Source organism: Drosophila hydei, unplaced genomic scaffold, assembly GCF_003285905.1.
Source record: "Drosophila hydei strain 15085-1641.00,03,60 unplaced genomic scaffold, DhydRS2 tig00000001-arrow-pilon, whole genome shotgun sequence".
NCBI lineage: Eukaryota > Metazoa > Arthropoda > Insecta > Diptera > Drosophilidae > Drosophila > Drosophila hydei.
This window is the reverse complement of record NW_022045643.1, coordinates 12,268,061-12,282,023: the sequence shown is the minus strand read 5'-3', so window position 1 is coordinate 12,282,023 and position 13,963 is coordinate 12,268,061. Positions and strand designations below refer to the sequence as shown.

General features: G+C 36.5%; 3 protein-coding genes across 4 annotated transcripts; 2 read left to right on the top strand and 1 right to left on the bottom strand.

Moving 5' to 3' along the window:
* Positions 1 to 1,049: 1,049 nt before the first annotated feature.
* On the top strand, positions 1,050 to 1,457 carry LOC111599813. Its single transcript, XM_023315600.2, has one exon. It carries the CDS (start codon positions 1,111 to 1,113, stop codon positions 1,357 to 1,359), a length of 249 nt encoding a protein of 82 aa, XP_023171368.1. The 5' UTR covers positions 1,050 to 1,110; the 3' UTR covers positions 1,360 to 1,457.
* Positions 1,458 to 1,541: 84 nt separating this feature from the next.
* On the bottom strand, positions 1,542 to 2,824 carry LOC111599812. The gene is made up of 2 exons (XM_023315599.2): positions 2,789 to 2,824; positions 1,542 to 2,641 (listed from the first exon to the last, which is right to left on the bottom strand). The coding sequence occupies exon 2, from the start codon at positions 2,625 to 2,627 to the stop codon at positions 1,686 to 1,688; it is 942 nt and encodes a 313-aa protein (XP_023171367.2). The 5' UTR covers positions 2,628 to 2,641; positions 2,789 to 2,824; the 3' UTR covers positions 1,542 to 1,685.
* Positions 2,825 to 6,479: 3,655 nt separating this feature from the next.
* On the top strand, positions 6,480 to 12,192 carry LOC111599784 (sodium- and chloride-dependent GABA transporter 1). Of its 2 annotated transcripts, none has more exons than XM_023315556.2 (12): positions 6,480 to 6,542; positions 6,896 to 7,109; positions 8,076 to 8,340; positions 8,406 to 8,507; positions 8,572 to 8,752; positions 9,344 to 9,611; positions 9,666 to 9,769; positions 9,834 to 9,958; positions 10,029 to 10,273; positions 10,655 to 10,858; positions 10,926 to 11,093; positions 11,428 to 12,192. In XM_023315556.2, the coding sequence occupies exons 2-12, from the start codon at positions 6,969 to 6,971 to the stop codon at positions 11,524 to 11,526; spliced, it is 1,902 nt and encodes a 633-aa protein (XP_023171324.2). In that variant the 5' UTR covers positions 6,480 to 6,542; positions 6,896 to 6,968; the 3' UTR covers positions 11,527 to 12,192. The 2 variants fall into 2 exon arrangements, with proteins under 2 accessions (XP_023171324.2, XP_023171325.2); XM_023315557.2 differs by lacking the exon at positions 6,480 to 6,542 and adding an exon at positions 6,563 to 6,581.
* The last annotated feature ends 1,771 nt before the right edge of the window (positions 12,193 to 13,963 follow it).

The following is a 13,963-nucleotide window of genomic DNA, read 5'->3' as shown; positions in this document are numbered from 1 at the left end:
TAAATGATAAATAAAAGTTCGAGTTTCCTTAGTTATTAACTAAATAGAGAAATTATATTATTAACAGTGCAACAACCATTCCCAAAGAATAATCAGAACTATTATTTACGAAATATTTAAACTATAAACTATAATATATAACTTAAAATGTTTAGTCATAGAAATTAATATAAGATTGAAGATATTCGCTCGCATCCCTGGAAATAACCATATTTCCATTACTCTCAAAATATTTATTTAAAGCTTTGTTCACAATATATGTTGTTCACAATATATAATAATATATACATTTATTATCTGGACGGCAAGTTAAGTTGATATCGCTGAAGATGATGATGAGCTATAGATTTCAGCGACGATCGTGCTCGTTGTAGGCGTAATTTTTTACTTATCTCTATGAGTCATGGAATAATATGAAAATTCGCTACTTGGAACATAGATATAGATATATGTAGATGCGCATGTATATATTCTCTGCATAAGTGTGAACACTTTATAGTAAAAAGACCATATAGTTTTAAGCCTGATAACCGTTTACCCCACAAGACAGTTAAATGGCAATAATAAAATGTATTTGCCGTTGCGTACAGGCGCAGCGTAGCTTCAAGTGTTTCCCGGGGAGCGACTCATTTGCATATGCGTGGGTGGCACTTGGTTATTGACTCACTGAACTGTGGGCTCTGATCAATTTGCATATGAAATGCTTGTCACATATCCGTAGTATTGATATTTCGCAATGCCAAAAAAGCAAAACAGAACGGAATAGCCAAATGGCAACGACAACAAAGGGAATAGCACAATGGAAAGCGAGCAGGGGACTTACACATATATCGCCAGCTGACAAGTGACACTTTTTCAAATTGAATTTTTCATTGGCCCCAAACGAATGGACGGGGGTGGGCTGGGGCGACAGAAGGGCGGAAATTCAACAACCGGTGACCAGACAAGTGCTTAGGATTGAGTTATGGATGTGGATTCGGATGTGACTTGGAGCTAGCTGGGGCTTAGCTGTCAGCCCGATCAGTTGTGGGCTTTCATGAAACATAGGCAAACACAAATCCATTTTGAGAAGTAAATCACCAAATCAACAACAAATTTGGCATTTTAAATATGATCAAAAATCACACAGTTCAAAAAAGCATAATGGAGCCGGACTACAATGTAATACTGCTGCCTATAATTTCGGCGGTGCTCTTGTCCTACAATCGGCCCGTGAGCTTGGACGAAATTGTCGATGGAGTCGTACAGTTGCTCGGTTCACAGCGCGATAAGCACAGCTTAGTAATCTCCTCAAGTCTTGAGGGAACATCGGACTGCAGCTATGCTCGCATCGTGCCCGCGAACAGAAGAAAAAAATGAGTGCGCCATGACTGTGTCAATTTAATTATTCGATTTCGGGTCGTTTACGGTGACTAAATTTTGATTTGAAATTTTCAAATATATTAAGAAGCAACGCAGCTGCATTTGATAATTTTTCTTTACATGATCAGTTTGGGTCATCATGGTCGAATTGACGGTCATTATTATTATAATATAATCATCTGTAATTTGTAAAACTCTTTGATGTACCAACTTATTGAATATATTTTTCTATTGCTTAAAGAAATTGTTTGATTCCAGCAACAAGCTGTGGTTGCCGGTCTTTACAAAAAATGATTGTTGATAGTTCCTAAAGATATCATAATCTAGTTAGGACGTTTGGTTGTTCGAATGAATCTGACACGGTCCAAGCTTGTGGTTTCGACTTGAATGTTGATTGGCGTTGGGAGAGTCGTTTCGATTTCACTGAAACCAGGTGAATGTGCCACAAATTGCATTTCCACTGTGCCACCGCTAAGCGGATCGTCAGCAGACTTGGCAATGCTGCGTAAGACGGCGTCTATGCTCTTTGCTGTGGGCAGGCTTTGGTCGCTTGAACTTGACTGCGTCGGCTCTATGTCTGCTGCTCTGCCGCCTAATTTGGAGTACTTGATGTAGATATTGTAGTACGCCTCTTTATAAGTCTTGCCATGTTTGGCATAGAGCCGGATTGTCTTCTCACGCAGCTTCTGGCGCTGTGTGGCCGCAGGGACGCTCACCTCAATGGCAACGAGGGCAATGTGGCACTGGCTGTGCTGCAAGTGGAAGCCATCGGTCTGACAGCTGCTGATAACAGCCTTGACCACTTCGTTGCTATCCACTCTTCGACCGAGCAGCCTTGTCAGTTCGACGGCAATCTTTGGAATGTTTTGTGGCAGGAAGACGGCTCGAGCCAAAGGCGTCAATAGTATCTTGTCTCTCGGATTATAGAAATCATGCAGCATGGAGCATATTTTGCTGGCGGCCAACAGGCCAGCCTGCTTGAGAGTGAGATACAGCTTCTTGTCGTGTAGTTGCGGATTAACGTTAATCCGATGCGGAAAGGTGTAGCTGTAGACAAATACGCTTGTGTCCCCATTAAAGATTAAGCGCCACATTTGCGCTGAGCCACTTTGCTTAATCTGGCGCATCTTGGGACCGAGGTCGAAGAGTACTTTGTTAGCAAAGTCCAGGCTCTGCGATTTGTCAGTCTGATGCGTTGCGCCAAAGTCCGGACAGATCTCGCTGAAAGTTGAGCACAATTTACTGAAGTCAAAGCCGCTTGCCATTGTCCAGCTACGCCCTAAAATATTCGAGAGAAAACAATATAAAGTACTCCATTCCATTTGTATATCATTCCATAGTATAAACAGGCACACACGCATACATGTCCACATAGACATACACATTCATATATTCAAAACAAAAAAAAAGAAAAAATTGTACTTGCCAATGAAACTGAAATCGAACGCTCACTTCTCGGGTCTAACACTCAACTGATTTGTTCTTTTGCGCGCTGAGTTGTATGGGGTGACAGAGAAAATATGTGCGCAAAATAAATAAACATGTTCTCCAGGATATATAAACAGATGTTTGTGAAACTACAGTTGCACAGAATAATAAATACTTTCATACTTCTATAATACTCTTGTTGTCATTTCAGTGCATTCAGTTTTGAGTCAATTGGTCCCTCAGCATTTCAGCCCAGATAGTTTTCAAGGAAATATTAATTCTATTCTAGAATAATTGAATATCTAATGGATATTCACTATTTCAGTATTCTTAGCTCATATTAGCATTAAAATGCCTTTCAAATAAGAAACCGATCAAGTTCTTGATTGAATTTAATATGGAACAAAGAAGTTTATTTTATTATTGAATTTTTTAAGAGAGGAATTTACTAATTTTAATTCTATATAAGCAACATTTGAGTTCTTAGGTGACTCTAATTCTTGTCTAAGATATTTATCGTTTCAAATTGTGTCAAATATAGTTTTTCTCGATCAAGAAGTGAATGAGCTAAGCGATCTCTGCTGGCTGAGATCATCGTCTTTTCGGTAATCGACGCCGTTTGTTTACAATTTCTAAATGTGAAAATGCTTGAAAATATGTTTGAAATTTATGAAGAGCACTTAAGACTTATGTGGTACATTTATGATCACTATAAGTAAAATTCCGAATCTTTATATTTAACAGCTCGAAGAAGGACATTTCACAGATCCAATAAACTCTTTGTGTAGCTACTAAGACTCAAGATTTGATGACATCTTTGTGAAGTCAGTTGAAAGAGTCTCCATATATCTATGCCTATATTTAGTGCTTACAGGGTATAATGCAATCAGTCACTCCTGGCTGAGGCTGCGCTGTGTATTTAATATTTAGTTGCGAGCGTATAATCGAATTCGGAAGTGAGCCTGTTAGTAACAAGATTATGCATTTCCGAGCGCACATGTTGATATTTTGCCACTTAGCAATTGAGTGTGTATGTGTCGAGGCATACGATTAAATAATTATATCTATCTATCTATCTATGTGGCAGTAATGCGAGCAGCGCTGTATGCGTTGTGCCCCTATTCCATGCAATTAAGGTATGTGTGATAGAGCGCAGACCTACTTGGCAACCAAACCCGTTTCATTCTCGACTTGAAATGTGAAATACTCTTTTTTGCGATGATAATGGAAATGAATATGGGAGACCTAAGGCACATGGTGAGAGAATAGTACTAATGTAAATGAAAAGCGAATCAAAAGACAAGCAGCCATCAATGGAATCTAAAGCAGCGAGGCTTTCGTGGGTGACCCCTGCAATCCATTACACACTTCGTGATACGCTCTGCAAGGGTATAAAATATAAATTTGATGACCGATTTCCGACCAAACATCTGATGTTGAAATGTGTGTGCTTTCAAAATTTGGTTCTCGGGCTGTGAGGGCAGTTAAATTCGGAATGTGCGTATGAAAAAGAACATTTACCACTAGCATCAAAATTGATGGCGTGTTCACAACGAGAGGCACAGCATTGCTTTGGGAATGCCCAGTTATAGATAAGCTTTATGTGTCTAGCAAAATATTATTTATTTATGTATGTACACAATATAAATTTGTTGAAGAGCTGCAACTTACTTAAGTTATGAAATGTGAATTTATTGATGATTACTTAAAACATTGATAATAATATTAAAATGTGGAAATGCATGGCTAAGAATATGTTTGGCAGATTTGATTAAATATATATCTAATATGCTTATTAAAATTGTATTGACTCTAATTTATTTCAAGACCAACTATCCCTTATTAAAACATTGTTCATACATTTGAACATATACTACAAATTCCATAGATATTCCATATCTGAGCATATGAATACATACATACATAAGTATGTTAACTGTTTACATACACATTTTCTAGAATATCTCAAAGACTTTTTAACTTCTATATATTAAGAGCAGTCTTGAAATAGTCAAAAGGTATGCAAATAATAAGTCTAAGGCTACTTGAAGACGAGTCTTCAAAAATATTCTAAAATCCAACAACACTTGAATAGACTCGTTACTTAGAGCCTCTCATAAATAGAATTATGCAAATTGTCAACAAGCAGAGGCACGATTCTAGAGTCAAGACAACAATCGCGCCCGTTTTGCAATAGGTGCAAGCTATAGTCCGAGATGTCCGACTAGGAGATACCCTAAGTCCACAATACTATGTTTTAGCAAAAAAAAAAAGAAATAAAAACAGAAGTAAAACGAACATTAGTGACCCGAGGACACGAACCAACAACTTTTTCTATGCAACGTGCTTCTTCCACAGAACGTGCACCGCCTTTACTAACGTCGCAACTGACCGCTTGAATGAAGAGTTGCAAATCTCAACTAAAGAAGCAGCGGGCGACTCAAACACATTTCAATCGCAAATGTGATTCTGCGAGTAGATCTATGCACAACTATAGGAAAAATGTGTCCTCCTGAGGCAGTTTGTCACGTGCTTTTGTGGCGTGGGCAAACGTTGCGTTTAATAACTTCTGAATGAAATTTTCAGCATATTTTCGATATCCAATATGTTTCAAAACCCAAAATTGTATATAAATGTACATGAAACTACTTGCACAAGATGCAATGAAGGATGAAGGAAGATTTTAACACCAAAGACGTACGAGATATAATTTAATAATTGAATTTCGATAACGTAATCGATATCAGTCGTTTTTTTTTTTAAATAAACCTGATATACACGTGCTATAGACGAACCTACAAATTTAATAGTCCAGGTGTCTAGGCATTATAAGTGCTTAGATCGAAAGTTTCAGACACACGAACAGCTAGTCGTCCTAATCAAGAAGATATATACAAAGGGGGTTTGCCACGCATATTGCATACATTTTATCAAAACCATTTTTCATTTTCACTGAGTTGAGGATATAAATAAAAATCCATAACATTTTGGAACATTTACCTATTATATTTCATTTTACAGCTCATAAATAATAAATAACTGGGTTCAGTTAAAAATTTAAATTTTTTGTTCCCCGTAGGCGACTGTTGATTCGAGATGAAGCAAGCTCATCATGATCATGTTTAAGAGTTTACGAAATAATTAAATAATTTAATAAAATATGCATCTATATATAATATATGTATATCTGTATATAATATTTATATCTATATAATATAATATTTATATTCTTTGTGTAACATATTTTGAACAATCGTTTCTAAGTTATAAGTATGAGCATATGTAGGCGTTAGTGGATTCAATTCTATTTATTTGCTTTACAACTTTAAGCATGTTATAAAATATTTACAGTTTTCGGGAAAATAATGGAGAAATGGCATTTGGGACCCCTTTGGTATGGACTACATATGTAAATGGCATATGAAGTGTAAGCGAGTGATCAGAGTGTTAGTTGGGTAGGGTGAATACAATTGGGATCGTGGCTATGTATAGCGTCTGTAGATGTGCTGCCCGCGTTTTCTAGGTAGCCATTGGCTGCGGTCAGAACCCTCTCAGTAAATCATTATTAAATTAAATTGTATGTAAAAATGACAGGCAGCTTGGCTTCGCATAAGCATCGCTTAAATTACTGGCATATCTGCTTTAATAGGCATCAACTGGGGTTTTGTTCATGAATATTTGCGCTGGCCCAAGCTCGGAGACCGAGAGAGATTCAGTTGGATGTTAGCAAGTGACCCGGTTGGGTGTCGTGGGTGCGTGATAAATCAGATTCGTTTTACTGTGATGCTTATGTAATAAATAAAGCTGTACATATTCGATATGCATATGCATATATAAGTACAAGTTGAAAAAAGCTACAGAAACAAAGCAATAATATCCTTTGTACATACTCTATGAGATTTTCTTCCGCTTGCTAAGGATCTGCTATAAGAGATTTAAATCCAATAGAAAAATAAATGTGTTTATGGACTCGAGAACATAATTCTATAACAAAACATAATTGAATATCTAGTTCAATGTTTGTTAAATTTGCATCGCGATTTTATTAATTGTTCTATGCTAAGTATAAATATGCCTTAAATCCACTTCTGTTGTGTGTTCCCAGGTCTAAATTTGTATTCAGAGAATAATCATCAAAGACCGATCTAAATACAAATAGGGCGAAGAAGGTTGACGAAATGTCTAGTAATTGTGGCAACGATGGCGATGGAGGGGATCGACAAAAGCACGATCCCATTGAAATGGGAAAGCTTTTGTGCCCCAAAGACTTATCAGCCCAGCCAGCAACGGACACTACAGCCACATCAACAAGTCATCAGGTATGTTGTTTTGCATTGAAAAAAATGATATATAAGCTTATTAAACATTTTAGAAATATTTATTTGCCAAAATAATATAAATATTAAATTAATTTGCAACTTTGAGAGTGTATTTTATAAATTCATAAGAATATGAAAACATTTTAAACATATTTTTTGTTAATTTAAATGAAATTCATTTTGATAACTGGAACTTATTTGATTTAATTTGTTAGGTTTATATATCTGAGCTGATGTTTCAAGAAATATTTATAATTGTGATGGACTAAACTATTTTTCGACAAATTTCATTATAATTAACAAATAAAAAAGAATTAGAAAATAAAAGAAAATAGAAAATATTTTTTTATGGTATTTCAAGATATTTTTTTGTTGAATATTCTTTTGAGTATTTTAATTTCTATGAGTATATGATTTTTTTTAAGAAGTTTTTCAAAATTCCTTTAAATAATCAAAAGCTAATCGAAATCGAATTGGATTTGTTAACAAATAGTTGAAGTATTTTAAATACAAACATTAAGTAATAAAACTAACTCTTATAGTGACTGACAACACTTAAGAGTAAGAGAGCCGTGTAACGCCGCGTAACACGAGCCACAATGGATGTCACGCAGAGAGACAATTTTACATTTTCATCGCACTGAGTTCACTACTGACTACACTGATTCATCCCTTTATATGAACTTTTTGATCAACACAAGAAGCAGAAATAAAAAAATCAGGTCACAGCTATGGCATTCAAATATTCTTTATGCTAATTGGCATTTCCCGTTTTTTGTCGGAGTTGTAAAATGATGAACGATGACGACGAAATGATCCGTTTAATGTATGAATTCAATTGTTTGCTCATTTTTGAAATAGGCGAATAAATTCTATTGTTCCCAGAAATGGAGATGGTAACATAATTATTTTACCAGTTATAGAATTATGCGAAGTTTCTTTAGCTTCCTTTCCTTTTATTTTAAGCTCACCAAAATCACACTGCCAGAGCGCGGAAGTTGGAGCTCAAAGCTCGATTTCATTTTGTCTGTAGTCGGCCTGGCCATTGGCTTGGGCAATGTTTGGCGGTTTCCCTACTTGTGCTATAAGAATGGAGGTGGCGCGTTCATTCTTCCATATATCTTGACATTGTTTTTAGCTGGTATTCCGATGTTCTTCATGGAGCTGGCGCTTGGTCAAATGTTGACTATTGGCGGCTTGGGCGTGTTTAAAATTGCTCCAATTTTCAAGGGTAAGCGGAGCTTAAGGCGAGAACTCAATGGCATTGTCAGCTCATATGATCTATTTATATGAAAGGAATTGGATATGCTGCCGCTGTGATGTCGTGCTGGATGAATGTTTACTACATTGTTATCTTGGCCTGGGCAGTATTTTACTTCTTCATGTCAATGCGAGCTGGTAAGTCTTTGGAACCTCACCAATATTCCTCTGAGCCGCTTTCTTAGACACATTTCCATTACAGATGTGCCTTGGCGTACATGCAACAACTGGTGGAACACAGTCAACTGCGTCAATCAGTATGAGAGGAAGAATCTCCATTGCTGGGATAAAATGATCAATGGATCAGCGAGCAAGGTTTGCTCAGTGGCAGCCGCAAATATTTCCACAACTGAGCTAACAGATCCGGTCAAAGAGTTTTGGGAGTATGTTTAACAATTTCCACTCACTTTTTTATGTTTGGTATATTATGTTTGATATGTATCATGCAAATGTTAGTTAGATAACCTGCTAGGATTAGTACTTACATTAAGAAGAATCCCAATAACAAAATTGATAACTTTAGCTAGTTAAACATGAACAAATTTGAATGCAGCTCAAAATTTCTTAGAAATAGGAAAAGATGTTTATGGCTTAAAACAAACTTGATCGACGAGATTAGAAAAGATCTTCGAGTAAAATCAAAAATGGACACTTTTAAATATAAAGCCAGACAGACGAAAAGAATGTTTTATCGTTTCAGTTGCAGCTGCTGAAATTTGAATATCCTTTTGCCCAAGGTTTGCTTTTCAGTAAAAAAGAAGCAACACGAAAGAGAAATGTCACGAACTGAAGTTTGTATAAATATGTTAGATGCATAGTGAATCTGGTAATAGATCGGTGTGGTAATGATAGCTCAGATGCAAAACTTGTTCTACTCTTACGCATTTCTCTTTAGATAGAACAGGCTCACTATATCTATAACCGAAGTTTTCCTTTTTTATGTTACTCATTAACTAAAACTTTAAATATTACAGGCGAAGGGCATTGCAAATATCCTCGGGTATTGATGATTTAGGTAATATTCGCTGGGAGCTAGCGGGCACCTTGCTTCTAGTGTGGATTCTTTGCTATTTCTGCATTTGGAAGGGCGTAAAGTGGACCGGAAAAGTCGTCTATTTCACTGCGCTCTTCCCATACGTCCTGCTGACCGTTTTATTGATTCGTGGCATTACCCTGCCTGGTGCACTGGAGGGTATCAAGTTCTATATTATACCCAACTTTTCAAAGCTCACTCATTCAGAGGTACGTAGCCTTAGATATGCATGCATGAAATGCTTTAAGTTATGCATTCTACAGGTGTGGATCGATGCCGTTACGCAAATTTTCTTTTCCTATGGATTGGGCCTTGGAACTTTGGTGGCTCTCGGAAGTTACAATAAGTTTACGAACAATGTATACAAGTAAGTTCATCCTATATTAAGTGGGAACCATTGCATCTCAACGATTTCAAACACATCAATTTAGGGACGCGCTGATTGTATGCACAGTGAACTCGAGTACGAGTATGTTTGCGGGCTTCGTTATATTCTCAGTGATTGGATTCATGGCTCATGAGCAACAAAGGCCAGTGGCAGAGGTGGCGGCATCAGGTTCGTGTTGTCGAACTTTGCTAATGCTATAGATATGCCTCTACTCAACATACGTAACTTCTTGCTTCAGGTCCCGGATTGGCATTCCTTGTGTATCCGTCGGCGGTGCTGCAGCTGCCGGGATCTCCGATGTGGTCATGTCTCTTCTTTTTCATGCTCCTTCTTATAGGTTTAGATTCACAGTTCTGTACTATGGAAGGCTTTATCACCGCCATCATTGACGAGTGGCCCCAACTGCTCCGCAAACGCAAGGAGATTTTCATAGCCATCGTTTGCATGTTGAGCTATTTAGTTGGCTTAACCTGCATAACACAAGTGAGTCTGGTTATGCATAATCTGTAATCTGTAATGATGCCACAGATTTGAGTGATGGAACTTAAGTCGAAATCGATAAAAGTATTTTTGTGTGTATAGATTAAACAGACATTCGAATTATTTATCTAAGCTTATCTAGGGGCTTTTACGAAACGTAAGATATTCTAACCAAACTCAACTTCTGAATCTGAACGACATTCTTCTAAATCTTATTAAGTATAACAATGGAATAATGGTTATCTTTAATCAGTTTTAAATTAAAAAAATGTTGGTCAAGAAGACATCGTCCGTTATGCCTATCTTTCATTCATAAATATTATTATATTTTATTATTCTTATAATAATAATATTAATAATAAATAATATTAATATTATTTTCAGGGCGGCATGTATATTTTCCAAATACTTGATTCATACGCAGTTAGCGGCTTTTGCCTTCTTTGGCTTATATTCTTTGAGTGTGTCTCGATATCCTGGTGTTACGGAGTTGATCGTTTCTACGATGGCATCAAAGACATGATAGGATATTACCCAACTGTTTGGTGGAAGTTTTGCTGGTGTGTCACAACACCTGCAATATGCTTGGTGAGTCAGTCATCCATCTATGGAAATACTAAACTTACTCGAATTCCTCATTGGCTTCTTTGCGCAGGGTGTGTTCTTCTTCAATATAGTGCAATGGACGCCAATTAAATATCTGGACTACAGCTATCCATGGTGGGCACATGCGTTTGGTTGGTTCACTGCATTGTCCTCGATGCTGTATATTCCAGCGTATATGTTTTGGTTATGGAAAAGAACGCCAGGAGACTTATGCGAAGTAAGAATTCATATTCCATTTTATTTGTAATTTAAGTTTTGTGATCTTAATTGGCTTCAATTAAGGCCATTTGTGTTGGCTGTGATGAAGTAAATTTCTTATAAGAGCCTTGTAAATTCTTTCATATAAAAGTTTGAAGATCTGGAATTCTTTCAGCAATGAATGAGTATATAAATGAAAAGAGTATAATATAGCTTCTTTAGTTTATTTTAATGTTGGAAACTGGATATTCTAGTCGGACTCAAATATCATTAATAAGTTTTAGACTACTAAGTTTTCAATTAATCTATTTTTAAACCACATATTTATTAATAATTACTTGAAAATCTTGCAGAAAATACGTGCAATTGTTCGAATTGATGAGGACATTACGCGGTTACGTGAGAAAATGCAGCACGAAGCGTATGCTAAGGAAGTTGAGTTTAATTCATAATAGAACTCGCAGCAATATCCAAAAAGTACTCGCCAGTTTAACAAATAATTCAAATTGCAATATTTTATATATTTCGATGCAGCTCTAGTTGTAGAATTGTTGTACGTTGTACGTGTATAAGTAACATATGCTCTTGTTTTTGTTATTCGTAAAGAAACAAAAGCCCATAGCTATTCAACGTTTATGAATAATTCTTATTTGTATCCTTTGCGATATATTGAATTTTCCATGCTCTTAATGTTGAAATATTTTAATTTAATATAGGTTAGTCTTCACAGTGTAAACTATTGTAGAGTGTTTTGTGTGTTGCTCTTGAGCACGGAATTGATAACATACGAATGCAAAGCAATTGGTCAAAATTATGAAATTGATATTTAAGTAAATATGCCTAAGATTCAATCACGTATTAAGTGTTAAAGTTAAAATACATTCAAGCATACATTCATGCACAGAATTTATGTACTATGATGTATACAGTACGTCAGTGGCTTACTTTAATTAATAAATTAATTTAGTCTTAAATTATTTATACAAACTAGAGAGTATTTAGCTATTAATTTACCTTCATATCCATAACGCACACCTACATTTATCAAAATACATTGCTCTTCGGTAAAAATGCAAATGTAGCTCACAGAAACAAATATAAATATGTTTTACCCAGCGACGTTGAGTGTTGAGTATGTAAGTTATTTATTTTAAGATTTCGAAATTATGTTAAGCGCGTACGGAGTATCGGCGTTAACACTTATTCGAAAAATGAGAAGACTTTGTGAATTCCGTGGCGATGACCGACGTTCTTTATTTCCAAAAATCAACTAACTCTATTTGACAATCGTTCTTATAATAGAAGCTAGCCCTAAGCCCTGAAAACGCTGGCATTGCATACAGTACTAGGTCGCTGGTCAGCAACATTGTTGCGCGTGGACGCTTCCGCTGTTGTGCAATGTCCGCTTGAGACAGCTGGTGTCGTAAGCATTTATGCTGAGAATGCATGGTCAGCTTCAATATTTACGTTCTGCTGATCAATTGTGTTAACTCCTCCCCCACTTAGGTGAATGACGTCCTCGGAGTTCTTCAAACTGTTAATTACCGCTTGAAGATCAAGTTGACGTTTGCTCCTCTGATGTCTTTGATAAAGTTTCATTGAGGCGTAGCAGGAAAGTAGAATGATGACCACGGTTAGTCCAGATATTATTGGTCTTTTTACCAGTTGTTCTTCTATTTGAGCAATGTCCCGGATGTTTTTTATGCTTAGCTTCTGTAGGTACGGCAGGCTCGGTATTTCCTGATGATCCGTTATATTTAGAAGCGTGGATGCCGCTGGTCTCGGGGATTTCCTCACGTATTTTTTTGGATTTTTATATACGGTGCCGTTTACCTTTATCTCGTTGTCAAAGGTAAGGAGGAATGTCCCTTTCACCATTTGCTCGTCAACTATAGCCACTCTGTCGTTGATGATGATAACGCCATCGTCGATGATGGTTAGAGGTTCAAGATGGCTGGGTCGAGTTGAGCAATGTGCAGTGCCACCTGAGTGCAGTTGTTGCGCGCACGTTGTATAGGGTAATTTCTTACAGAACGTTGTTGTGAGGGCTGTGCTACAATTTCCTATTGATATTACATGGTTGTCGCAAACAGCTATATCGTAGTCTTCGGCGAAATTGATTACAATGCCATCGTGTTGGACAGGGTATATTGTTAGTTTTTTACATACTATGTTAGGCTTAGGGTATCTTATAATAAAGTGTAAAAAGTTATTATTTAGCAAGACTTTAACTTGAGATACTTCCATTAAGTCAGTAATAGTGATATTTATAGGGTGTTCATTAACAATATTTTTTAAGTCAGAAGAATCTAATATGGAGGGGTTTACAATTCCAACCTTTGCAAGTGTTACTGATAGCATCAAGGTTTCTAGTTCTGAAATAATTATTCTGTTTCTTGAGAGCAGTGTCTCATACAAATGTTCTGTATCTATTTGCTTTGTTTTTGTTATGAGGTTTACTGTGTCGGTTAGCTTATTTATTTGTTCTTGCATTTTTGTGTTTATAGTTACTTGCCTGTTTTCTGATTCTACAAGTTCTTTCTGTGTAAATTTAAGATTTTCCAAGTCGTCGGAGTCTGGCGTGCCAGCTACGACTTTAAGAACGGTGCCTAGCATATTAATGCTCCTAGCATGTCTATGATGGATATTTACTGTGGCTATTAGTGCTTCTATATGTTGTATATCTGTGTCTAATAACTGTCTCATATGTGATCGTGGAAAATTTTGTCTTAATTTCTTCGTGTCCTCTACTATTGCTGAGTATAGAGTAAGATTAGTTGAATGTTTTAAATATTGGAAATCCGTCCAAATGGTTACATATCCGTCTGAGATCGGTATGTAATCTGTGTTCGTATAATCGGTAAGTTTCGCCGCTACCGTTGTGGCGAA

Excerpts from the sequence above, each read along its gene's own strand:
- LOC111599813 (XM_023315600.2), top strand. The coding sequence starts at position 1,111 with ATGATCAAAAATCACACAGTTCAAAAAAGCATAATGGAGCCGGACTAC.
- LOC111599812 (XM_023315599.2), bottom strand. The coding sequence starts at position 2,627 with ATGGCAAGCGGCTTTGACTTCAGTAAATTGTGCTCAACTTTCAGCGAG.
- LOC111599784 (XM_023315556.2), top strand. The coding sequence starts at position 6,969 with ATGTCTAGTAATTGTGGCAACGATGGCGATGGAGGGGATCGACAAAAG. Across the intron at positions 10,274-10,654 it reads GCTTAACCTGCATAACACAA|GGCGGCATGTATATTTTCCA; the intron begins GTGAGTCTGGTT and ends TATTATTTTCAG. Across the intron at positions 10,859-10,925 it reads CAACACCTGCAATATGCTTG|GGTGTGTTCTTCTTCAATAT; the intron begins GTGAGTCAGTCA and ends TTCTTTGCGCAG.